Consider the following 24,869-nt stretch of genomic DNA (forward strand, 5'->3'; position numbering starts at 1 on the left):
CGAATTCCATTCCAAATACGTGCAGAAATCGGGCATACGAAAGCAACATTAGACAACTTGATGCATCTATATTAATCAATTTTATCCGTCAAAGTGACATCAACGTCAGATTACAGACATAGCTTAGAAAAATAAACATTCATTTTCTTTGTTAAAGGACAAATAGATTAAAACCATAATTCCTTAATCTTAAATTTTTTTTAAAAAAAAATCATTGTACTATCAAATTTTATAACACCAAATTCATGTTCTTATGATTTGGCTTTTTGTTAAGAGTTTTAAATACATAATAAGTGAGTTTCATGTGAGATCGTTTCACGGATCTTAATCTGTGAGACGGGTCAACCTTATTCATATTCACAATAAAAAGTAATACTCTTAACATAGAAAATAATATTTTTTCATGGATATCCCAAATAAGATATTCGTCTCACAAATACGACCCGTGAGACCGTCTCACACAAGTTTTGCCATATATTTTTTCGATTTGATCGTTGATATCGAAATTAATTTATTATTTTATTATAAAAAATATATAAATATGTATTCAAATAAGAGTAGGTCTCATGTGAGACCGTCTCCCGGATATCAATCTGTGAGACGGGTCAATCCTACCCATATTCACCACAAAAAGTAGTACTCTTAGCATAAAAAGCAATACTATTTTATGGATTACCCAAATAAAGATCCGTCTCACAAAATTTGACCCGTGAGACCGTCTCACACAAGTTTTTGACTTCAAATAATAATGTACTCTAAGAAATAATATCGAATTAGAAAAGGGACCATATCTATTAAGACTCACCCACTCACCCTCCTCTCCCACTCTCATGCAAACATATTTATTAACTTCCAGGGTAATTACCACTCCACCAGATCAAAGATGTGGTGGTGGGAGCTCTCATGCACGAACTTTTGTCTACAAATTTTTTTTTATAATAGGAATATATTTATTTGTGGGGTGCATAAATTTCAGAATTTGCCGGCTATCTCCTGATAACGTTAATCCAAAATAAAATAAATAAATTGTTATTTAAAATATACAACGAATAAAGCAGAAATTTGATAAACAAATTTGAAAATTGAAACAGTAGACAAAAGACAAAATATATCGAAATAGATTTATCTTTCTGAAATGCAACAAGAAATGTCGATTCTGCACAAGAAAAAATAGCATAAACCAAACCGGGACTTCTAATCTTTTGCAAAGTTCTGAAAATAGATTTGTTCCGACTTTTGCTTCGAAGATCACAACCGACTATTGTTTTCTCAGGATATAATGGGTAAACCTGTAGCAAATGATACATTTTGAAAGAGGCCGGATCATCCCCGGGATATAAAATGACAAGTCCAAATTATGGTAGGATGACGGAAAGGGCTCATGAGTTGCAAAGCAAGTAAGTATCCGGGAAGTCATCCACACGGACAACCAGAAGCCCGAGCTCTCAGACAAATTCCCGGCTAATGACTCGCTACCGGGAAGTCTCAATAGTAGTGCCACACTCGAGTGCGAAAACATGTAAAATCTTACCTCGATAAACGTACCTACATAATCATACTAATTTGATGTGAAGGAAATGACATGAAGTTGATTTAACATGACTATAAGTGGTAGTTGACACTGAAAACGAGGTCATTACCATCTTCTTTCCTATAAATATCATGTTCATTCTACATTAAACATGAGTGCACTCACCTATTCATACCAATAGCAATATTTTCTCTAAAGAGCTTTCTATTTTACAATTGTTGACTTAACATCAGAGTGGATACGCCAAACACTCCTCCGGGACCTATTCATGAGTTCATTTCTTTGTTCGCTGGTTACGGTTGAAGCCATAATCACCAAGTTGTATCCCTTACTCATTTTTCTAAACATAAACCTTCATTCGATTCGGTGGATTGCCCCGACTTCGTTTACCCAATTCACTCAAATCGCATCAGCAAACTTAAACACAAATCCCTACAGCAACGACTGAAGTTTATCACAAACGGAAATTTGAGAGAAGGATATGCAGAGATGGATGCAAACTGGTTTAATTAGGACATCCGAAATGCCATTTAATAGACTGTACGAAAAGCTAACCGATCCAACCCATGCGAAAGGTCAGTCGCTCATATTTAACTCACTCGTACTAATTTTATTTTTCTATGTGACATAAACTAGTCGTTCTATATTTACGTTCTTCACTTAAAATATGACTTGTTTAATTAACCCATATAATATGTTTGTCCAATTTCCATTCGCTACACAATGGAAAATCCCAATCATTTCACCAACATCCAACATGAATTTTATACTCACTCTATCAAAAAATATTTCAAAGCGTTATAATTTCCTTCAGTTAAATATTTTCTATAATCGGAATTCAATTTTATTTAAAAATTTTATAAATATATATATATATATTATATATATATATATAATCGGAATTCAATTTTATTTAAAAATTTTATATATATATATATATATATATATATATATATATATATATATATGTGTGTGTGTGTGTGTGTATGTTGATTTCAACCTTCGTTTTCTTGAGAAAATATTGCCCTGAAAGAAATTAAGTATTGTGAATGCCATGGTCCCTCTTGCGAAACCAAACCTAATTAATTTAAATACGTGCAAGTGCAATGATGATCGGTTTGATGACAGTGAGTGGGGGCTCGTACGTAGTAACGTGTTAGCTCAAGTTACCTTAATGATATTTTTTAAAATTTTAAATATAATAATTCATTTTTTTGTCAAATTAACATTGTCAACGTTACCATTAAATATATAATTGGAATACTATCTTCAAGACAACATTTGATATCTCTGTAGTAAGGATATAACAAATCAACAATAAAAAGAGAAAAAAATGAATATATTTATGTGATATTTTATAAAAATTTATACGTATTTTTTAAAATATAAAATTCGACTTTAACAATTATATTGGATTTATTTTTCTAAAAATAAATTTTTGCCCATGAATTGCAATTCCTGCTTCCGCAAATGGGTCCTTGCTCCCTCGAGCACCAGTGCACCACAAATATATTCCTATAATTGCTATAATTTAATGCCGTGGTCCCTCTGGAGTCTGGTCTTAATTAATTAATTTTAAAATAAAGTTTTATATAATTTTAAATAGTCTCTGTTTCAAGCATAGGGTGACTTGACACGTGATCAATCATTAATATAGGCGTAAAGGATCTCAAGGCACTCCCGGAACACACTACACACCAATGCACAGAATCTGGATAGCTCGTTGGATCTCTCAGTCGCTTCTTCGCTTACATTGTGATAAAACTCTCGAAAAATGGATGGATGAGCATCCCTCCTGTTATCTGACATTTGTATTATTTTCAGATACTCGACGTTCAGGCCTCTCGTCGCCAGCCTCCGTATTGCCGATTCGGCTGCGTGCATGAAGCTGCGATTCGTGGTGATTACTGAAAACCCCATGCCCCTCGTCTATAATAGGCTTATTTGTATCGTAGCAGTTTTGCTCATTCTTCCAATCTTTACCCCTGCCATGTTAACGAACCATACTCGACGTACTTAATTAACATATATTAAACAATTACAAAATTTAAATATTTAGCAGTTAGCATTATAATTCATACGTACACTCGATGATAAGGTGACAAGCTCACGAAGAACAACTTTGTTTTCGTTTGGACTTCGTTTGATATTAAACTCCAACCAATCTGACCATATATGTGTTTAGTGCCATTTCGTAGAGGGGCAGACTCATTTCTTCCACATCGTTGTAGATCGAATCGGAGCTCTCAAAGGAAGACCATCTGATGTAATGCACGTATCAGATACAGGTAAATATTGAATTAAGAAAAGTGACTTGTGCTATTGGTTTCTTGGAATTTACTTACAAGATTGTCATGTGTGTTGTTGCCACCAATACGATTATATCTGCATCGTTCCAGGGCCTAGCACATCTTTCAATAGCCATGACTCTAATTACGCCATTATCTTGCTGGTGGACGTGTTGAACATGGCTTTTAGATTCAACTAGAAATGGAGACCGATAAAACCCTATGCTGGCGTTGCATTCCTTCATGTATATAAACCAAGAAAATTGTTTAAACCCGTTATAAGTATGAACATATTATAAATTTAGAGCAAACAGGATTCTTTCTTACATTCGCCTCAAGGTTGATTAAATTCCCCATTCTGATGACTGATATAGATGAGGATGAGCTAAGAGTCGACTCAATCAAGCACAAAGCATTTATGTCCATTAGTTCATGTTCAAAGAATCGCCCACAAACACAATCCTTTTCCCTCTAATATTCTCCAAGAATTTTGTGCGATTCAACCTTCAAACATGCATAGAATACAAACAGTCAAAATACATATTTCGATCTACAAAGTACATATAGTTTGTGGGATAGTTGGAGGTTGAGTAAATTATATTTACATATTAAATTTTTTGAATTGCATTGTTACCGCCAATAATACATGATAATGCAATGGAACGGTATATATCTCGGTCCTAGCGTACAACTGTAATTAGAATCAAATTCATATGTTTGATTCCCAGGAACTAAAGTTGGCGCAACTATCAGAAATGAAATGAGTTGTTATATGACAGCAATGGCACTTACAATCCTGTGTAGTTGTTATAGAAAGGTGATGGTATATGTTAATGATCGTAATATTGATCTCAAAATTATTGAGTTTGTGTACAGGATGCTCTGTATTTATACATGTTCTGGTGGCTAGCTAATTATTGACCTACTGTACAATGGCATTAAATCGTTATTGACTAAGAACTTAGTTGACTAGCACACTGGTAGTTGGCAGACTTGGTAGACTATGTAACATCCCCCCTCAAGCTCGGAGTAAATTCATCATGCCGAGCTTGGACACCAAGACATGATGCTGATCAGAACCAAGTGCTTTGGTTAGTATATCCGCAGGTTGAGAGTGAGTGGGAATATGTGATGTAACAATGGTGTGATCCCGAATCTTCTCGCGGATGAAGTGACAGTCAATATCTATATGTTTAGTGCGTTCATGATATAACGGGTTGGCGGCAATGTGAAGAGCAGCTTGATTGTCACAACGAAGTAAGGTGGGAGTCTCAAGATGTAACCCCATATCGGTTAGAAGACCGCGCAACCACACAATCTCACAGGTTGTGAAAGCCATTGATCTGTATTCAGCTTCCGCTGAAGACCGAGAGATCGTGTTCTGTTTCTTGGATTTCCAAGATATAGGTGAGTCGCCAAGGGTAATAAGATAACCAGAAACTGATTTACGACTCATGGGGCAGGAGGCCCAATCTGAATCACAGTATGCATATAGGCGAAAATCACAAGAAGATGACAAGAAGATACCCATGCCTGGGGAACCTTTAAGGTAGCCAACTATCCTTTCAGCAGCACGCAAATGGGAAATCTTGGGTGTCTGCATGAATTGACTAAGGTGTTGGACTGCAAAGCAAATGTCTGGACGAGTAATTGTGAGGTAAATGAGACGGCCGATAAGCCGTTGAAACACGGTAGGATCAGAAAGAAGGGAGTCAGTTACAGTAGATCCACATGTTGATGCCAAGCTTTTATCGAATTCTGGTGTGGTTAACTTGAGGTGGTGTTCCATTGGAGTAGATTGAGGCTTACAACCTGACAAGCCAACCTCAGAAATCAACTCAAGGGCATATTTACGTTGGTTTAAACATATTCCATGTTTTGACCGAGCTACTTCAAGACCCAAAAAATACTTGAGAGTGCCCAAGTCTTTAATCGCAAAGTGAGAGTGAAGATAAGTCTTCAAGACTTCTATAGAGGCAGAATCATTTCCTGAGATAACGATGTCATCGACATAAACCAGAAGAATGGTAATAAGTGTATCTTGACGTTTAATAAAGAGGGAATGATCATGTACAGACTGGACAAAACCATGCTGAATCATCACAGAACAGAATTTGGAATTCCATTGGCGTGAAGCCTGTTTCAAACCGTATAAGGACTTCAGTAGTTTGCAAGCATGATTCGTTTTGTTTGGTTGCTCAAAACCTTGAGGAATAGACATGTAGATTTCTTCGGTAAGATCTCCTTGTAAAAAGGCATTAGTTACATCCATTTGGTATAGGGGCCACTGTTTTGCAGCAGCAATGGCAAGGAGGCAGCGGACAGATACGATTTTAGCAACCGGAGAAAATGTATCATGATAATCTATGCCGTATTGTTGAGTATAGCCCTTGGCAACAAGCCGAGCTTTGAACTTGTTTATGCTACCATCGGCATTGTACTTAATCTTGTAAATCCAACGGCAACCAACTGTTTTCTTGCCCGTAGGGAGGGGTACAATTGCCCATGTTTTGTTAGCCTCAAGGGCTGCAATTTCAACCTCCATGGCCTTCTTCCAGCGTGGATCAGCTGAAGCTTGTTTATAAGACGTTGGTTCTGTCAATTGAGAAATGGAAGCAAGAAAGGCCTGGTGTGATGGAGAGATATGATTGTAACTAAGGTATTTTGACAAAGCAAAAGGTATAGTAGCAGGATATGAAGTAGTTAAAGTAGAACAAATGAAATCTTTTGTCCAAATTGGTGGTTTGGACTGTCGGGAAGGGCGTTGAGGAGGAACACGAGGTGAAATCTGAGGAGTTGGGCTAGGTGGAGGATTGATCGAAGATGGGTGTAATACATCTTCATCATGAATATTAGAAGGCAGTGAGGGCCAAGGAGAAGATGTGGCAGACTTGGTTGAGGCTTCAAATGGAAAAATATCCTCATGAAAGATTACATCTCGTGATACAACGAATTTGTTTGTTGAAGGATTAAGTAGTTTGAAACCTTTTTGATGAGGTGGAAAACCCAGAAAAATATAAGGGGTGGCTCGAACATCAAACTTATGACTGGGACGAAGATTGGTTGCATAACATAAACAACCTAGAACTTTAATATGATCAAATGTTGGAGCTTGCTTGAAAATGACTTCATATGGGGTTTTGTTCGCAAGGAGTGGAGTGGGAGTGCGATTTATCAAGTACACAGCGTGCAATACACATTCACCCCAATATATATCAGGAATAGAACCTTGAAATTTGAGTGCACGAGCCACATTGAGGATGTGGCGGTGCTTACGTTCAACAAGCCCATTTTGTTGGGGCGTGTATGAACATGAACTTTGATGGATGATTCCAAGAGAGGTGAAGAGAGCATGACACTCGGTGTTAAAAAATTCAGAACCATTATCAGTTCTAATATTCTGAATATGGGTGTGAAAGTGATTGGAAACAAAGGCAAAAAAATGTTTTAGGATTCGAAAAGTATCAGACTTGAAGTGCATTAGGAATACCCATGTACATCTCGAAAAATCATCTACGAGAGTCAAAAAATACTTAGCACCCTCATGAGTGGGTTCATGATATGGACCCCATATGTCCATGTGAACAAGATGAAAACAATGAGGGGATTTATGTCGTGGAGCCGAGGGAAATGCAACACGAGTTTGTTTGGCAATGGGGCATATATGACAGTGGTGTGTGATTGTATGTGGTGAAATGAAGGGCAAATATTGTAAGCGAGTAAATGACATATGGCCAAATCTTTTGTGCCAAAGATCAATGCTATTATTCATGGAAGAAGAAGCATTACAAGTTTCAAACTTTCGTGTATCAGGAGTAAGAGAAATACAGGGTGAATTATTGATAGATTGTGTGGTAACGTTGGTGATTTTGGTAGGGGAAGGACTTGTAAGATAATAGAGGCCATCTTTGAGTCTACCAATCCCCATTATCTTCCCAGTCAAGAGTTCCTGAAACAAACAAAATGATGGATAGAATATGACACAACATTGGTTTTCTTTGGTGAATTGGGAAATGGACAGTAGATTGAATTTAAAGGCAGGGACATGAAGCACTTTGGTTAAGGCACATGATGAAGAAAGTTGAATGGATCCAGTAGAAAGGATGGGGATAGAATTACCATTCGGGAGGTTAACTGATCCTGCTATAGAAGAGCATGGCTGTAGATTTTGAAGACCAGTAGAAGTTCCTGAAATATGAGCATTTGCACCACTGTCCAATATCCATTCATTAGCATCAGAAATTGATAGTAAACTAGTAGCCATACCTGCTAAATTGGCTGATGGAGGAGAATCGATGGTTGAATTCTCAAGGAGTCTCAAAATTTGTGCATATTGAGTGGAGGTAAACTGTATTCCAGATAATGGAGGAGACTGTGATTCAGCAGTAGTTTGAGATGCATCACTGATTGAGGTGTGCGCAGAAACTCGAGTATTCTTTGAGGGAGGCTTAAAACCTCTTTTTTGAGGAAATCTGTTGTGAAGCTTATGACCTGGAGGGTAACCAATTAAGCGAAAACAATATTCCTTGGTATGTCCTGGTACAGAGCAATGCTCACATTTGATCATCTCTGAATGCTTGGAAGAGGCAGAGTAGAAAGCTGCGGTGGGAGCATCTGATATTGGTTGAAAAACCATCACATTACGATGTGCTTCTTCTTGACAAATAAGTGAGTAAGCTTGACTCACAGAAGGAATGGGATTCATCAAGAGTATCTGACTTCGAATTGAATTATAACTGTCATTAAGCCCCATGAGAAACTGAATTAATCTTTGTTGCTGCTCATGTTCAGCATAAGCTCGGGAATTAGGACATTCACAAGACGGTGAAGTTATCAATGAAGCCAGCTCATCCCATAGCTGCTTGAGCTTCGAGAAATACACTGAAATAGTGTTCGATCCTTGTGAGAGACGAACAATGTCTCGATGAATTGCATAAATTCTGGAACCACAGATTTTGTCAAACCGTTCCTTAAGATCTGCCCAAACGCTTGATGCATCATTCGCATAAACAAGGCCGCAGAAGATATCCTTAGAAACCGAAGAAAAAATCCACGACAACACAACCGCATTACATCGTTCCCATTGATACAATGTTGGAGAATTTGCAGCTGGTTTTCTACAAGTTCCATTGATGAAACCTAGCTTATTTTTAGCTTGGAGTGCGATCGTCATTGCTCTGCTCCAAACATTGTAATTCTCAGATCCGATCAAATTATCAATAACAAGAGACGTACCAGGAGCATCAGATGGATGCAAATACAATGGATCATTGAAGCTGAAGGTTGATGTCGGATTCGCCATGAATACGAAAAAAAATTCCAATGTGTTCGTAAAATTCCTCGAAATTACTCTGAATTACTCAAGAGCAAGATTGAAATTACTCCGAATCATTGAAGATTGGAGTTGCCGACCTGCTGAGTTGCCGACCTGCTGCAGAAACATCACGATCGGAAAAAAATTGCTCTGATACCATGTTAATGATCGTAATATTGATCTCAAAATTATTGAGTTTGTGTACAGGATGCTCTGTATTTATACATGTTCTGGTGGCTAGCTAATTATTGACCTACTGTACAATGGCATTAAATCGTTATTGACTAAGAACTTAGTTGACTAGCACACTGGTAGTTGGCAGACTTGGTAGACTATGTAACAGTATAAACTATTTATATTTTAAAAAAATTAACCGTTACTACAAATTTTACGCTGACAAGAATTCGATTATGTACACAACACAAAGTATATTGTCATAATACATATTATAAGTTTTTTGGCGTGTGATTTTTGTAAATTAAAATAGAGAAAGAACCTCGGAAGATCACACTGATAAGGCTGCCACCGCCAACTCTGATACTTGAGATCCTTTCTTAGTTTCTTCCATACTTCTCACAAGCAAAATCACCCCCTATGAATAATGAACACTCTCTTTGTATAAAGGTGCCGGGTGCCGTTTTGATATCATGAACCCATTTACCAGAAAACAAGTTTGCCGCCTTCTTTTTCTGGCTCAATTTGAGCTTGACTACATCCTAATGTTATCTTCTCTTTATTGCTGTACATTTGAAATATTAATATTCCTTGACTTTCGAAAGTTAAATAAACAAAGAAGCCAGATCAGTGTATTTTCTGATGAATGTCACTGGTATTTATACATGCTTCATGCAGATCATATTAGAATACTTTATAAAAACTACATTTTGCATGCAAACTGTGATTAATCATGGAGCTTCTTCACTGGCGAGCGATTTCACATGGTTATCAAAATTTGATTAGTATCTTAGTCAAATATTTACTGGACTTTTATAATATTATAGATTATGTGTCATGCCACCCTAACATTTCAAATTTTGTATTTGTTTCTTGATATTACATGCATTCTCTGCTATGCAAACGCGGCTTTAAAATTTAATGGAACTTTATGTTTCAAGAATAAAAAAAAAAAAGAAGAAGAAACCGATCGAGTGTTTTTTCCCATTTTTTTTAAAGGATCGCTCAACTAAATTCATAAAGGTATCAACTTTTCTGTATTTTATGCTGAATAAAAATGAATAAGTCCACTTAATACATAAAACACACGACGAATATCCAATAAATTTGACAGATATGAACTCAAATGGAAAGAAGTATAAATAAAGGTAAAGTAACTCTATCTTCTTGCGCGTGTGATCAAAGCATAACTGATAAAGAATGTCATTATTGAGAAGACGTGCGAGTAAAAGGTTATTTTCAATTGGCTAATCCACTTCTTTAAATTTTAAAAGCGTATGAGATAACAATTAACAAGCGTATATGATATTAATTTAAACTAATTTATTTATGCACGAAACTTTGATTTGTAGGCTAGCTATATTTTGTGTTAATTAGGAGTGGAATATCTCTAAAAATATATTATTAATATATATTAGCATGAGATATTGTTAATTGAACTTGAAACGAAATTTTTTTATATTACAATATTGAGGTAGGGGTGAGAAATTTTGGTTTTATTTTCGTTTTTCCCGAAGAAAAAATATTTATGTCATTTCATACAAGCAATGGTAACTCTTTTTGAGATTTTAGAGAGTGGCGTATTTGAGATGGCCTTATCTATTAATGATAATTTTTTTAAAAAAGAAAATTTTAATCCATTTTTTTAAAGAATAATAAATGATCAAACTCTCTAAAACATATAAAAGTCTCAAATCATAAATATTAATAGTTCTAAATTCTGATCGTCTAGCTCGGAGAAATCTATGCTACACTATGTTTCTACTAGTAAATTATGACCTTCGAATTCTCAGTGCATCATGAACAAGTTAAATTATTTTCTCTTTGTACAGAAGAAATTGAAATCTCACATTATATATACTTTTGTGAGGGGAAAAACAAAGGGAAGTTTGAGGGCTTAAAATGTTTTTATAAATAATAAATATAAATAACAAAAACAAATAAATAAAAGGAGGAAATTTTAGAGGAAGAAAGCGTGCGTGCATTAAACATTTAGTAGGCACAACGCCAATAAAGTCGTGGGCAGACCCAAGCAAGTTGCGCCCCAACTTGCATGCATTAAACACAATATTTCTTAAAAAATATTATATAACATATTCAAATAAATTGTATATATATGTAATATAAACTATGAAACATATATATTAACAAGTTGGAAAATTCTATTGACTTTTTCATTGTTTCGAACAGCTAAAGATGCCCAACTTGCAGTTTCATTAACCTGTTTGAATTGATTCCCTTCACCTTTATTTAAATTAATACAGTCTTCCTATTAAAACAATTATATTATAAACATGTGATTCTCTTTAGGGAACAGTCGTTTTGCATGTTCATATATATTTCAAATATATTATTTCAAACATTTTGATCAGATTATACAAAATGATTGTTTCCTAAAGAAAACCACCAGCCACTCACAGTGCCCTCATCGCATCAAAAATCGACCATTCAACTGTATGAATTATATCGACAATAACAAGAATAATAGTAATATAATGTCTTGTTTTTCCTTAAAACTGTGATCTGATTTATTAACGACAAATATGCAAATTAAACAAAAAGACATGACAGGCCATTTTCTTGGATGCCATTCAATTAATGGATACCTCCAACTCCAAGAATATTATATTCAATAACATGAATCCACTAGAAATTACTCAGGCAATTTATATTAATAAAAAATAAAAGTTAATATGAAGAAGGGTTACGTCTGGTTGAATTCTCAGCGATCTGAGCTAAGGACTGAAGATTGCATTTAACTATGGTGTCCACAAACAGTCGGGTTTCTTCTACTGTATTACCTTCCGGCACGTCAACAACGTAGGACTCCACGATCACCGTGCCACCGTCGTCAGCAGCGTTATGGAGGGTGGTCACGGAGCGGTAGTTGGCCAGCCGGTGGTCACCGCCTACTACGCTGAAGCTGATCACATTCCGCTCGTCGTCCAGGATCTCCAGCCGCTCGATGCTGCTGGCAGCGGGCAGCCCGGAGATTACGCCGATTTTTCGGAGGGTTCCCACGCCGCCGTCTCCGAGGATGACGTGGCAGCTCTTGACGAAGTGTTTGTAGGCTTGTGGGTTGTCGAAGCGGCGGACGACTGGCCACACTGCCGATACTGGGGCGGAGATGAGTCGGGTGACGGCGGAGCAGCACTGGTTGGGTCCTGCATCGTGGTCATGGTATCCGGCGACGTGGTCCGGGACCTGGGCGGCGGTGGGACGGCAGTAAGATTGTTTGCATGCGGCTCTGGGGGTTTCGTTGATTCTTTGGAGTAGAAGGGAAGATTTAGGGAGATCGGAAGGCATTTTTCGTGGAGGGTTTTGATCGATTTTCTGGTTGTATGATCGACGAATGTTTGAGCTAAAGCAAAGAGAGATCGAAAGACGTACTAAAAGTGAATTCAATTGCCAAAGAAATCGGCATTTATTGGCTGGTAATGGAGAGAGCAGAAGCAATAGATATATTTTAGAAGCCATTAAAATAGGATCCACTTGCTCTTTTCAAATTACGAAAACAACCTTGTGTAGTATTGTTTATTTATTTAATATAATTTAATAAATCCAATGGTTTAATGAAATGAAATTTGCATACATACATATCCTCTAAACTCAATCTTTTCGATCAAATCTACGCATATATCAATATTTAAACAAATTAAAAAAAAAGTTAGCAGATCAAATGTAGGGTTTTGAGAAGTGTTATGTTGTATACATATGTCTAGCAAGGACACATTATGATATAAATCTGTGTAGGTCTCTTCTGAGACGGTCTCACAAATCTTTATCAGTAAGACGGGTCAACCCTACCGATATTCCTAATAAAAAGTAATACTCTTAGTATAAAAATAATATATTTCATTGATAACTCAAATAAAAGATCTGTCTCACTCAAGTTTTTAACTATAAATATTCATTTACATTTAATGAATATATAATCTCCTAATAATATATAGATCGACTCCCGACCACATTGGCTAGTTGGCTTGAGATTCCCAAACTCCCAAGTTGGTGTTAAAGCCGATTGGCCATGCCCACGACTTACTTGGCTTACACACTTTGCACATTTGAAAATTGGGAACCGTTCGTGTTTGTGTATCTGATGACTTTATATAGTTAAATTTGGAATAAGTCCCCAAAAAGGGCTAAAATCCTCGTGCCATCATTTAGAAAAAAGAGACGTGTTCAACTAAATGTTAAGCTAAAGCTAAAACTAAAATAAAAAAATATTGTCTCATAATTCAAAATACACTTTCACATAATGATGCGTGGCTATTATTATTTGTCACAAGCGGCGGCAATTAATTAGAAATTTAATGCATGATCAACTTGACTGAGAAGACGAGATCGATTGCAATTGTCCTCCTTTGTCATTTTTGCACTTCTTTTTATTTCCTTTCATTGTTTTTTTTTAAATGCAAGGAGATCGCATTTAATCGTGGCGTGGGATTCGATCATGCCCATTGAGTCTCTGATATACAATCTCAACTAAATATATTTTTTTTATTTATTTCAAATAAATTCATTGCAATAAAAATATCAAATTGTAGATATATGTTACGTTAAACAACCAAGGGTTGTATGAATTAGTATTAGGCCGATTTCAAATATACCTATACAAAAAATCTTATCAGAAAGTCTCATATGTTAATATTGTGACACAAATCTCCTATCATGTACGATTTATGAATTCAAAAATATTATTTTATATTTCAAAATATTATTTTTCATTATATGTATGAATCTGATCAACTTATCTCATGTAGATAGATTTGTGAAAACCGTTTCACAAAAGACTTACCGATAGATCTAATGTTAATCCATAATGCAATATCAATTATGATGAATATTGTCATTTCAATTTCTTGGATCGACTAAATAACCAACACTTGATCACTACAGAAAAGTAGCTAGGTTTGCCTGTTATGCATACATTAAATTTAATATAAATTATTATCTATAAAAAAAATTAAAATTAAAATGTGTACATTATAATTAAAATAATGGTCTCACATATCTTTATTCGTGAAACGAGTCAATATTACTTATATTTACAATAAAAGTAATTTTAATTTTAATGATTGATCTTAACAGAAGATTTGTGTTAAAATTATGTTGGAATTTTTTTCCCAATCTAGTTTGGAGTTTGAATTTTATTTAGTTATACATTCTCATAAAAATAAAAATAAAATAATGCGAGGAATATATATTTTGGGAAAAAGTAAATATTTTATAGGAATATGTGGTCTATTATTCAAGAATACAGTGTCAGTAGTAATTTTTTTTTTCCATTTGACTACATTATTAAAGACTCTTTGATTATATTAATTTGAAAATTTATGATATTCTCGAAGAGTTTGGATAAGAGTTAACTAATATTATTAATAATATAATTAATTAAATAATATGTATAATTGAGGTACTTCAACTTCGATGGTTCCTACTGAATAGTCGTAAAGACTTAGGGAGTAGAAAAGTCGCAGAATTCTCGAAGAAGATAACGGAGTTCTATTTCTCGCTTTGAAATTAGGGCTCGGAGGGAGTTTATCTTCGAATTTTGAGGATATTTGTAGTTTCTCTGCACGAATTGGTATTAGTAAATGGATCAAATATTGAATAAGGTGGGGGCTTACTGGTTGGGCCAAAAGGCAAACAAGGAGATTGGCTCAGTTGGCGATGATATTAATGTAAGACTTTGGATTGTTGTTAAGTTCACGGATTTTCACTTTCATTTCTCATTTGTCTGCTGAAATTTGGTTTGTTTGGCTTTCGTGTGTGCTGAATTTGATGTTTACTTTTGATACCGTAGATGTGAATTGTTCAATGCTGTGCAGCTATTCATATTTATGTTTTAGCTAAACTTCTGTTTTTGTGATTTTGTTAGTTTTGGGAATGTTAATAATTGAGGTGGATTATCGAGTGTCGTAATTATGATCTTGCTAATAATAGGTATATGTCAATTATGATCTTGTTTGCTAGTTTCAGACAATGATTTGTAGCAGAGTCCTTGCGATCTATTTGTATGATTATCACGGGGTACTTTCCCAAAGCATCGGCTTTTGGACGAGCCAATAATTTGTCATTCGTGTGAAAATTCACTGAAGTTTTCCATTTACTTATGAGTCTATAGGTCGACTGATACCAAGGAATTGCTGTTTGCTTACATAATGACATAGTCATATTTAATGAATCTGCTGAGTGATGGAATAGTGCATTATCAGAAAGTTTCATGTGATTCATGGAATCTGATACCTGAAAAGATGGCTGGCATCAACAAATCATGTCAAAATTTCCGTGCGAAGTTGAACCGAAAACATATTGCAACTCTTCAGTCGAGAAGAACCATGGAAAACATTTTTGGTCTGAACTTTGCTGTGCTTCTCTGTGAAGTTTAGAAAGTATATATTCAGATTTCCTTTGTATTTGCTCTGAAATTCCAATTGAAAATTGAATAATTAAACAAATTTACTCATGAAATGTAATCTTTAATATACTAACGTTGGTTGAAAGTTCATCTTTCTAACATTTTTTATAGAAGCAGTTGTGTTGATAGTTTTTTTAGAAGACTTTTTGGTGTTTATTTGAGTTTTATTCTGACAATGATGTTTGAAAATCACAAGTGACTGTTAAAAATTCTTTAATACAAATAATTTTTTGTCGAATCTTGTGGAAGATGTGGAATCATGAAGCTGGTAGCTTCAAATGGAAACTCTGATACTGGCCTTAGCTCAAATTTCACACAATAGCTTTACTGGTCTCATGGTTTATCTTTGATCTCTTTTCTTGTTTCCAAACTATACAATGAAAAGAACATTTAATAACTCAGTCGTTTGAAGAGCTCTGTGAGCTTTCATTATATGTTCTGCTGTAATCACAATTCTTTTTAAATTTCTTAGAATTAACTATTAAAGAGTGAGATGTCTGTATTTTGGCTTCACACTTACCTTTGTTTTATTTTGTCAGTCATTGTCAAGCAGTATTGAAGGGGGAGCCAAGTGGTTGGTTAACAAGATGAAAGGTTAATGTTTATCTTCCTAAGTTTCTTTTGAGTTCCTACTTCTTTTTTTATGTATGGGGTAGGGATTTTGGACGAATAAAGGAGTTCACTCGGCCTTTTGTGTATTAATTCTTTTATGGAAGCTTAAAACAGCTTGACATCTGATGGCTATATACTCAACTGCATTGTGATGGTGTCTTGAAGTTTGCACATGTTCCTGGCCTAGTGGATTTCCTACTTCACCTTTTTCTACTAATGTAGCCCCCTTGAAGGTATCCTGTGCTGGTTTTACACCGTAGATTATAAATTGTGAAACTTGTCTGAACCAGGAAAAATGCAAAAGCCATTGCCTGAGCTTCTCAAGGAGTATGATCTTGCAATAGGCATCTTCCCACGTGATGCGACCCATTATGAGTTCAACGAGGAGACTAGAAAGCTTACTGTTTACATTCCATCAGTCTGTGAAGTGGGTTACAGAGATTCATCCGTACTGCGTTTCTCAGACATTGTAACTGGTTATTTGGAGAAAGGCAAGTTGTCTGATATTGACGGCATCAAGACTAAAGTGATGGTGTGGGTCAAAGTGACATGTATTTCATCTCAGAATGCAAAGCTCTATTTCACCGCTGGTATGAAGAAATCTCGAAACAGAGATGCTTACGAGGTTCTTAGAGATGGCATAAGCGTGGAAAAATTCTAAGATGGTTATTTGATGAAATGCCTTTTAAATTTTGAATCCTTTTTTATTTCTCGAGTACTGGTGTAATTTGACTCGTGTAATCATTGTGTTCAATAAAAATCTGTGAGTGTTGGGCACTTGGGCTGAAAGTCGATGCATTTGCTCCAAGTATGATTTATTAGTAATTCTTTTGAGATTATTGTTAAATGTGGTCAATAATTGGTAAGTCTTATAATCTCTGGCTTTGTCGATGTTTGCTTCTGGCAACGCATGAGGATTTTCTGAGTATGCCTATGAGTTTGATCCAGTGGTCAGGGTTCGTTCGACGCTACCGGTATGGGCACTGCCCCATTCCACTCAGTTTTTGCCACGTGGCATTTCTATTATATTTTTTTTTGGACACCAAAACTCAACCGTGGTTTAGACCAACCAAACCAAGCTTTTGCCCTGATTTTTGAAATATTTGAGACAACCTCTCTCACGCTCCCTCTCAAAAAATCACGGCAAGATCTCTCCACAAAAATCACGACAGAGTCTCTCCACAAAAAAAATCGCAGTTCCCGTTCGTTTTTCCAGTCGACGACGGAATCAGGCAAGGGGAGGATTTTCTTTGCCACTTTCCATTTTTTTTGTTTTTGTAATGTAGATATTGTTGTTTGTTTCAAGAAATTTGGGTTTTGTTCCTGCCTTAATTTCATGCTCTTTGTGCTGCGTTTTCTACCCGTGAATCTATTCTGTTTCTGCATTTACATATGTGCGCGAAGCTTCTCTGTACGGGTATCCTATTCTCGTGGTTAAGGAGTTGTTTTGTAATGTTTTGACCTGATTTGAGGAAAATCTGGTTTTGATTTGTCGTGTTGAGTTTTCAATTTTTTTTGGTAAATTGGTAAATTTTCACCAGAAAATTTGGTTTTGATTTTTCATGTTCCAATGATATCGATTGAGAGTGTCTTGCGTATTGATGAAAAAGGTGATAATCAGAGTGATAAAAGATCGAAACTTTGAAGTTTCTGGTGATTCTTTTTCCGATGTATATTCTAAAAAATGAAATTTCTTAATTAATCTAAAACACTAAAAGAAAATCTCGGCTCAAAATTTTTTGGGATTGAGTTGGTTGTTGTATGGTGATTCATATATTTAATATTTTATTTTGTGAAACTGGATCGTGTATTTGAAGAAAGAGGAGAGTTACATGTAGGCAAATTTTTCCCAAAGCTTACAATTGCCGGCAAGGATAAACTCTGAAAAGATTGCAAGGCAATCAAGTTATCTGGCTCCTGCTTTTATTAATCTGCTGGCTAGAAAAGTAAGAACTCAGGCCCCAATGGTGCTAAATGTTCCTGAATATCTCGGTGGTTTTATACAAGGCAAATGGACAGATGGTTGTCGAAGGGGGTTTTGCTCGAAATCTAGCCAATAAATTTGGAGCTAATGATTTTATTTAATGTTCATTTGATAAGATCTGAAACATATGTATTGACTCTCTATTTTTTTTTGCAGTAAAAAAAATCATTTGGCATACCACTATTTTCGTTTATGGTGAGCGTCTTCGTTATTTTAATTTTTTTCCTGTTAATTATATTAAATATTTAGTGTTAACTTTTTAATGTTCTGTATTTATTTTTGTGATTAGGGGAAAACATATGTAGTTTTCATTGGGCGTAAACCTGGTGTATATGACACTTGGGAAGAGGCACAAAAACAAGTTAACAAATTTAGCGGTGCGTCTCACAGGTCATTCTCTTCTAGGGATGATGCAGTAAAAGCTTTTGGTTCGTATCTGGACAATCAAGTTGCAGCTTCTTCCTCTACTCCTAGTGTTGAAAGAACGTCGTCCGCACCTTCTAGTGCAAGTGCAAGTGCAAGTGTCACTCAAGCTGAGAAGATAGTTAAATTGGAAGTTGCACTTGCAAGTTTAGTAGAGATGACGGAGGAGATAAGAAAACAAATTGAATCTCTGAAAATTATTAGTGATAATTAGATATTTTTTGTCAATGTAATCTCTCATTTATTTTTTCCCTTAATTAGCTTGTGGTTTTTTCCGAGTAATTAGCTTGGGGATCATGTCCAAAAGATATTCCATAGTCAGTTGCGAAGAAACCATTCCATTATATAACTTAATCCATTTTCAGAATATTTGAATGATTGTTCTTTCAAAGGAATATAAAAAAGGTGATTCTCCAGCATTAGTGTGAATATGAGAACCCAAAAAATACAAAAAAAGAAAGAGATAGAAATCGAAATAACCATGTGCAGCAGTAGAGGCTAAAAGGTTTATAACTGGACATACAGAACCTAAAATTTCAACATAGGACACAGGTGAGCATTGAACTGGACATACAGAGCTTAAAAAATAAATTAATAAGAAACAGGTTAGAGGATCAAGGCTCACTTAAAAATATTCTCTTGGATCAATGATCATTCAAAATGCCTTGAGCTCAGGCTGCAAAATGCCTTGAGCACTGGTATTCACAAGCAACAAGAGTTTTGAATGTATCCCCAACAATAAGAGTCAAATGAACAACCACACAGCCTACAAATGAACAACCTCAACAGGGCTTCACAAGCAACAAGAGTTTGTTCAAACTACAAAAAAACAAACAACAAATTCTTTAATGTATGTCCAGCTTCACTTCATCCAAACTACTTGTGGTCCTGTCATGATTGAAATGAAGGTATCCAGAGCTTATTCGTCCTCCGCTGGTTTCCGAATAATCTGACATTTTATAAGTTCGAAAATCAAATGCTCGAAAACCACAGAAAATACAGGAAACGGATATGACAACAAAAAACAATTACCACGACAAGGACCTTACTCCTTACTTGTCATGAATGAGGACTCTGAAAATGATAAGGGAATAAATTCATTTCACCACTTGTATACAAATTTGTATTACCTTCCTGCACGAGACATAAAAATTATCGAGTATAATAATGAATTGAGAGTCCTTAAAAAAAAAGTTCGAAATTTGCATGTTAAAAAATTATACAGAATAGTGTTGGTAAAAATTTAAAAAGTTCGAAAATTTAATGCTTAAAAAATTATACAAAGTACTTACTTGTGATGAATTAGGACCCTGAAACTGATAAGGGAATAAATTCATTTCACCACTTGTATACAAATTTGTATTACCTTCCTGAACGAGATATAAAAAATACCGAATATAATAATGCATTGAAAATAAATAAAAAAAACAAGTTACCATTTGATTTGAGTGCTGTACAAAATGTTGAGGAGGTAAAAAAGGATTCTGCGAGAATGTTAAATTTAAGTGTTGTTGGGATGGTATGTTGTTTATTTCCCGTGCGGTGGTGTCATCTTTTGAACTTTGTCCTTTTCTTTTGCCTCCTTTTGCATCTAGCACATCCAAAGAAGATGGTCATCTAACTGCATAATTAGTATATGATCACAAGTTTGAATAACTTAAAACTTACTTGGAATTTCAGCTTTCTCTTTTCCTTTTCGTTTTCCTTTTTTGCTCTTGTTATCCCAATGTCGTGTAATATTTGCATTTGTAACTCCTTTTGCTTTAGCAGTGAGTGGGTTACGTATGAATACTTCATCGATGTGACCGTCACTTGGAATATCATCACACGGCGTCTCATCATCTACACTCAAATTCTGGAGAAGGTTGGATATTTCACCTGTTGCTGTATCAACCAACGTATACAAACTTTTTCTCGCATCCTCATGAGATTTGCTCAATTGAGTTAGATCATACATCGATCTCATTATTTGGTTCACAAACACCATCTCAGATTTATAACCACCACCACCACTTTCTTTGAAGTCATTGTTCACTATAGTTTTTATATTCTTCATCCATCTCTTCAAAATGTAACAGTTGGGTAGAACAGTGACGTCAAAAGAGTTAAACACCGTCAAAACATGCTTACACAAAATCCCCATTGTCTCAAACTTAGAACAACTACACTTTATTTCATGATTCTGCTTATTGAACACCACTTGTCTGACCCTTGAGTTTTCATCGTGGGATTTTACTCTGAACTCAATCAAATTCCAATCATTACCAAAACAAGATGGTGGTTGAACAGATTTGCAATTCAAAGAGTTAACCATTTCGATTTCGAATAACTTGTAAATGGAAATAGTGTAGACATCAGCAGCATGAATCAACAACGGATGATTTTTTAAAATCTGCGCAGGCTTACCATGACGACAACGGGTATCCTCAAACTTCTCCTTCTCTCGCCATTTATTTAGAATTTTTGTATAATTCATCACGAATTCATACAAAGAACACATTTTATTACCTGCTTTCTTCAAAACCATATTTGTGACCTCACTCCTTGAGGTAGCCAAAAGTCCTGCACTAAATCTTCCATTGCTAAAAGCAGTAGCCCATTTTTTCCTGATTTTATACATCCCATTCAACCATTTATGACCACACAAATTATATGTATCGATCATATATGTCCACGTGGCATCAAATTCATCTTCTGGGTCGCAGTAATTCATGCATTTATACCACAATTTTTTGAAATTTGAATCGCCATTTAAATTCCCAAAATGTGAAGGCGCATTTTGATTTATATGTCATTGACATAAACGATGATGGGAATGTGGAAAAACCGTTTCAATGGCATTCATCATGGCCTGGCATTGGTCTGAAAATATAGTTTCAGGTTGTTTTCCGTATATAGCATCAAGAAATGTTGTAAACAACCACTCAAAAGAAGCTTCGGTCTCATCTGACATAAAAGCCAAACCAAACAGCACATTTTGCATATGGTGATTAATGCCAATAAATGGAGCACAAATCAAATTGTATTTGTTTGATCTATATGTTGTGTCAATCGACAGCACATCACCAAAATATTCATAATCCACTCCACATTTGTAGTCCCTAAAGAAAAAATTCATCACTCTATCATCATCATCCAATTGCACATTCCAGTAAAAGTAATTCTCTTTGTTCGCCTTCTCAATAAAAAATTGGATAAGTGCAGTTGCATCTCCATTCTCAACTTTGGTATGCTTTTTTAGCCGACTCATATGGTCATATGCATCTTTTCTAATAAAACCTAAATTTTATGGCCCACATGCTTCATTTTCCATAAAAGAAACGGCATTAGAAACAGATATTCCAGCATTCACCATAGCTTCTAGAGTGGATTTTTTGGCATGTGATAAATTGCGTGCCAATCTTAACAGGTGAGTTTGATCAAGGGCAAACATCTCATGATTATGCTCCTCCAAAAATCTACTCACCGGCCATTCACCCTCTTTTTCCCTTGTAATTTTTAATCTGGCTTTACAGTTACTTCTGGTGATCAACTTTTGATAAACTGGAATCCTTTTACTAGAACATTTTTCATCTTTCGAACCTTCACATGAGCAATTAAATTCCTTCGATTGAAGTTCATTAGTTTTGGGAAAACAACGTTGATCACCCTTTCTCACACTAAATCCTTTGGAATGCGCGTATTGACAATACAACAAATATGCCTCTTCAACACTATTCACAATTGAACCCACTGCTAGTTTGTTCTCCAAAATATCGACAACAGAGATTTCAGTTGGTACCTCAACGTTTTCTGCCGTTGGAAACTCAGGAACTCCACATTGCTGTTGTGAAATGTGATCCAGTTCTACTCCTTCAATATATTTTCCCCCCAACTCTCCAATTGGGTTGTCATCTTCCATTGTCAAGTAGAAAACCTATAGCAACCAACAAAGAGGAAAAAAGTTACATACCCAGGAAGTAAAGCTAACACATAGATATTGGACAGTAAGATTTTGAACTTTTAAAATGCATGCATAACAAGAGGAAAAAGTTACATACCCAGGAAGCGCTAGAAATAGACTAAAATCGTGACTCTTTTTCTTACAACAGCTCCACTCTTTCATCCCATCATGAAATATTGCCTGTCAAAGACACTTCCGTGATTAATTTTACGAATCAGAAAAAAAGCATTTTTGTAAACTAGTCAAAGGAGAAAGTTAGAGAAAGCGTTAAGCATGACATACATCAGGAGACATTAAATTAGTGATTTTTAATAAATACAAGGTAACAATTACATTGCACAAATCGCAGGCCCATTTAAGCTTCCAAATGAATAACACGTTAGACACGCCATGTCAAGTATGTATGACTAAACAATCCTTTCTGCAGACAAATCAAAACCAAATTTTCTGGTGAAAATTTACCAATTTACCAAAAAAAATTGATAACTCAACACGACAAATCAAAACCAGATTTTCCTCAAATCAGGTCAAAACATTACAAAACAACTCCTTAACCACGAGAATAGGATACCCGTACAGAGAAGCTTCGCGCACATATGTAAATGCAGAAACAGAAGAGATCCACGGGTAGAAAACGCAGCACAAAGTGCATGAAATTAAGGCAGGAACAAATCCCAAATTTTTTGAAACAAACAACAATATCTACATTACAAAAACAAAAAAAATGGAAAGTGGCAAAGAAAATCCTCACCTTGCCTGATTCCGTCGTCGACTGGAAAAACGAACGGGAAGTGAGATTTTTTTTGTGGAGAGACTCTGCCGTGATTTTTGTTTTGAGAGCTTGCCGTGATTTTTTGAGAGGGAACGTGACCGAGGTTGTCTCAAATATTTCAAAAATCAGGGCAAAAGCTATGGTTTGGTTGGTCTAAACCCGTTCGTCTAAACCGCGGTTGAGTTTTGGTGTCCAAAAAAAAATATAATAGAAATGCCACGTGGCAAAAACTGAGTGGAATGGGGCAGTGCCCATACCGGTAGCGTCGCATAAACCAGTGGTCAGATTTGTTGGCAGTCATACTGGCAGAAAAGTTTTTATCTTTCTTTGTCCGTGCCAATACACAAAGTGCAGTATAGAGTAGTCCTCGTAATACATGGGTCATGAGTTCGAACTTGAATTAATTGTTGCATCGCCTGTCAAAATTGGGTTACCGTTCATTCAGTTGAATTTCAACAAGTATTCCAAGAGCACATCAGAAGACGTGTCCCTTTTCTCAATTTCGATTTCAGTATTGTTGGTCAAGAGCGCTGTCACATGAACTTGTGAAATTTTTTGTTTCCAGATTTAAGAAAATAGAACGAAAATTCAAAATTTCTCAAACTACATGTTCCAGCCAATAACAAATAAAAATGAATTTGAAAACTTGAAAATAAAGATGGAACTGAAAACAATATAAAAGACGATGCAAGACAAATCAGAAAGAACGTAGCGAAAACAAAATTAAATCTTGATCAAGTGGAATTAACCATCACCATCGATTGCTTCCATCATTTTTACCCTTCAAAATAATATTTTAAATTGAAGAAAGAATTAATAACAACGATCGAAATGAAGAGTAAAAAAAATTAGGGGATCGTAGATCTCAGACATCCAAGGAAGGATAAAGGCAGCATTAGCTCTCAAGCCCGGCGAAGGCGAAAGCTCTTAGGCGGCCACTGCGAATGTTTTGAGAAACAAGCCTTTCCATATATCATCATGGATCCCACAACTAATCCAATTGAAAAAAAGAAAAAGAAAATCAAGACACATATATAACAAAAAAAAAACACAAAGATTGTATGAGGAAGGTGAGGCTGGAGCCTGGGGATGCGATTGCAGCGGAGAAGACCCCAATTTATAGAGCGACTACGTTGAAATAAGGGTTAGGGTTTCCGGAATCTGACGGCGGAGAATTTTGAGTAACAAATTAAATTATTTAAAATAACTTGGTTATAAAGTGAGGTTTCAAGCTCCACCAATTTAAATTTAAATTTAATGATAAATCAAACAAATAATAATGATAATAAATCATGTAAAATAAAATGTTAATAATAACAATAGAGTTAATATTTTAAAAATAACAAAATTAACAGACAATAAATAATAATAATAATAATAATAAATTGTGAAATTTGGTTAAACCGA

The 24,869-nt window shown here is 35.4% G+C and overlaps 3 protein-coding genes, 1 long non-coding RNA gene and 2 other non-coding genes across 12 annotated transcripts; 1 reads left to right on the forward strand and 5 right to left on the reverse strand.

The window, feature by feature from the left end:
• Nucleotides 1–3,929: 3,929 nt before the first annotated feature.
• LOC140839901 (uncharacterized) lies at nt 3,930–10,107 on the reverse strand. Its single transcript, XR_012119808.1, has 3 exons — nt 9,630–10,107; nt 4,147–4,323; nt 3,930–4,058 (listed from the first exon to the last, which is right to left on the reverse strand). It is a non-coding gene; the product is annotated as an uncharacterized lncRNA (long non-coding RNA).
• A 1,705-nt stretch (nt 10,108–11,812) lies between these two features.
• LOC140838014 (abscisic acid receptor PYL4-like) lies at nt 11,813–12,818 on the reverse strand. The gene has a single exon (XM_073204100.1). It carries the CDS (start codon nt 12,782–12,784, stop codon nt 11,996–11,998), a length of 789 nt encoding a protein of 262 aa, XP_073060201.1. The 5' UTR covers nt 12,785–12,818; the 3' UTR covers nt 11,813–11,995.
• A 1,909-nt stretch (nt 12,819–14,727) lies between these two features.
• Nucleotides 14,728–17,110, forward strand: LOC140839902 (uncharacterized protein At5g01610-like). Its single transcript, XM_073206890.1, has 3 exons — nt 14,728–14,991; nt 16,268–16,322; nt 16,631–17,110. Exons 1-3 carry the CDS (start codon nt 14,905–14,907, stop codon nt 16,999–17,001), a joined length of 513 nt encoding a protein of 170 aa, XP_073062991.1. The 5' UTR covers nt 14,728–14,904; the 3' UTR covers nt 17,002–17,110.
• A 2,253-nt stretch (nt 17,111–19,363) lies between these two features.
• Nucleotides 19,364–24,365, reverse strand: LOC140839903 (protein FAR1-RELATED SEQUENCE 5-like). 7 transcript variants are annotated; one of them, XM_073206897.1, is made up of 7 exons: nt 23,442–24,365; nt 22,788–22,870; nt 20,416–22,663; nt 20,205–20,338; nt 20,040–20,117; nt 19,804–19,881; nt 19,364–19,696 (listed from the first exon to the last, which is right to left on the reverse strand). In XM_073206897.1, exons 3-6 carry the CDS (start codon nt 21,458–21,460, stop codon nt 19,807–19,809), a joined length of 1,332 nt encoding a protein of 443 aa, XP_073062998.1. In that variant the 5' UTR covers nt 21,461–22,663; nt 22,788–22,870; nt 23,442–24,365; the 3' UTR covers nt 19,364–19,696; nt 19,804–19,806. The 7 variants fall into 7 exon arrangements, with proteins under 7 accessions (XP_073062998.1, XP_073062997.1, XP_073062995.1 ...); XM_073206896.1 differs by having other exon boundaries at nt 20,184–20,338; XM_073206895.1 differs by adding an exon at nt 23,024–23,111 and having other exon boundaries at nt 19,365–19,696; nt 20,040–20,338.
• Nucleotides 24,153–24,244, reverse strand: LOC140840360 (small nucleolar RNA R32/R81/Z41). Its single transcript, XR_012119948.1, has one exon. It is a non-coding gene; the product is annotated as a small nucleolar RNA R32/R81/Z41 (small nucleolar RNA).
• Nucleotides 24,324–24,447, reverse strand: LOC140840296 (small nucleolar RNA SNORD14). Its single transcript, XR_012119884.1, has one exon. It is a non-coding gene; the product is annotated as a small nucleolar RNA SNORD14 (small nucleolar RNA).
• Between the last annotated feature and the right edge of the window lie 422 nt (nt 24,448–24,869).

Source organism: Primulina eburnea, chromosome 8 (genome assembly GCF_022965805.1).
Source record: "Primulina eburnea isolate SZY01 chromosome 8, ASM2296580v1, whole genome shotgun sequence".
Lineage (NCBI taxonomy): Eukaryota > Viridiplantae > Streptophyta > Magnoliopsida > Lamiales > Gesneriaceae > Primulina > Primulina eburnea.

Bases quoted from the DNA above. Each gene is read 5' to 3' on its own strand.
- LOC140838014 (XM_073204100.1), bottom strand. From the start codon at position 12,784: ATGGCTTCTAAAATATATCTATTGCTTCTGCTCTCTCCATTACCAGCC.
- LOC140839902 (XM_073206890.1), top strand. From the start codon at position 14,905: ATGGATCAAATATTGAATAAGGTGGGGGCTTACTGGTTGGGCCAAAAG. The intron at 14,992-16,267 runs GTAAGACTTTGG...TTATTTTGTCAG, and splicing joins CAGTTGGCGATGATATTAAT to TCATTGTCAAGCAGTATTGA. The intron at 16,323-16,630 runs GTTAATGTTTAT...TGTCTGAACCAG, and splicing joins GTTGGTTAACAAGATGAAAG to GAAAAATGCAAAAGCCATTG.
- LOC140839903 (XM_073206894.1), bottom strand. From the start codon at position 21,460: ATGAATTACTGCGACCCAGAAGATGAATTTGATGCCACGTGGACATAT. The intron at 20,339-20,415 runs GTAAGTTTTAAG...TGGATGTGCTAG, and splicing joins AGAGAAAGCTGAAATTCCAA to ATGCAAAAGGAGGCAAAAGA. The intron at 19,882-20,039 runs GTAAGTACTTTG...TGTCTCGTGCAG, and splicing joins AGGGTCCTAATTCATCACAA to GAAGGTAATACAAATTTGTA.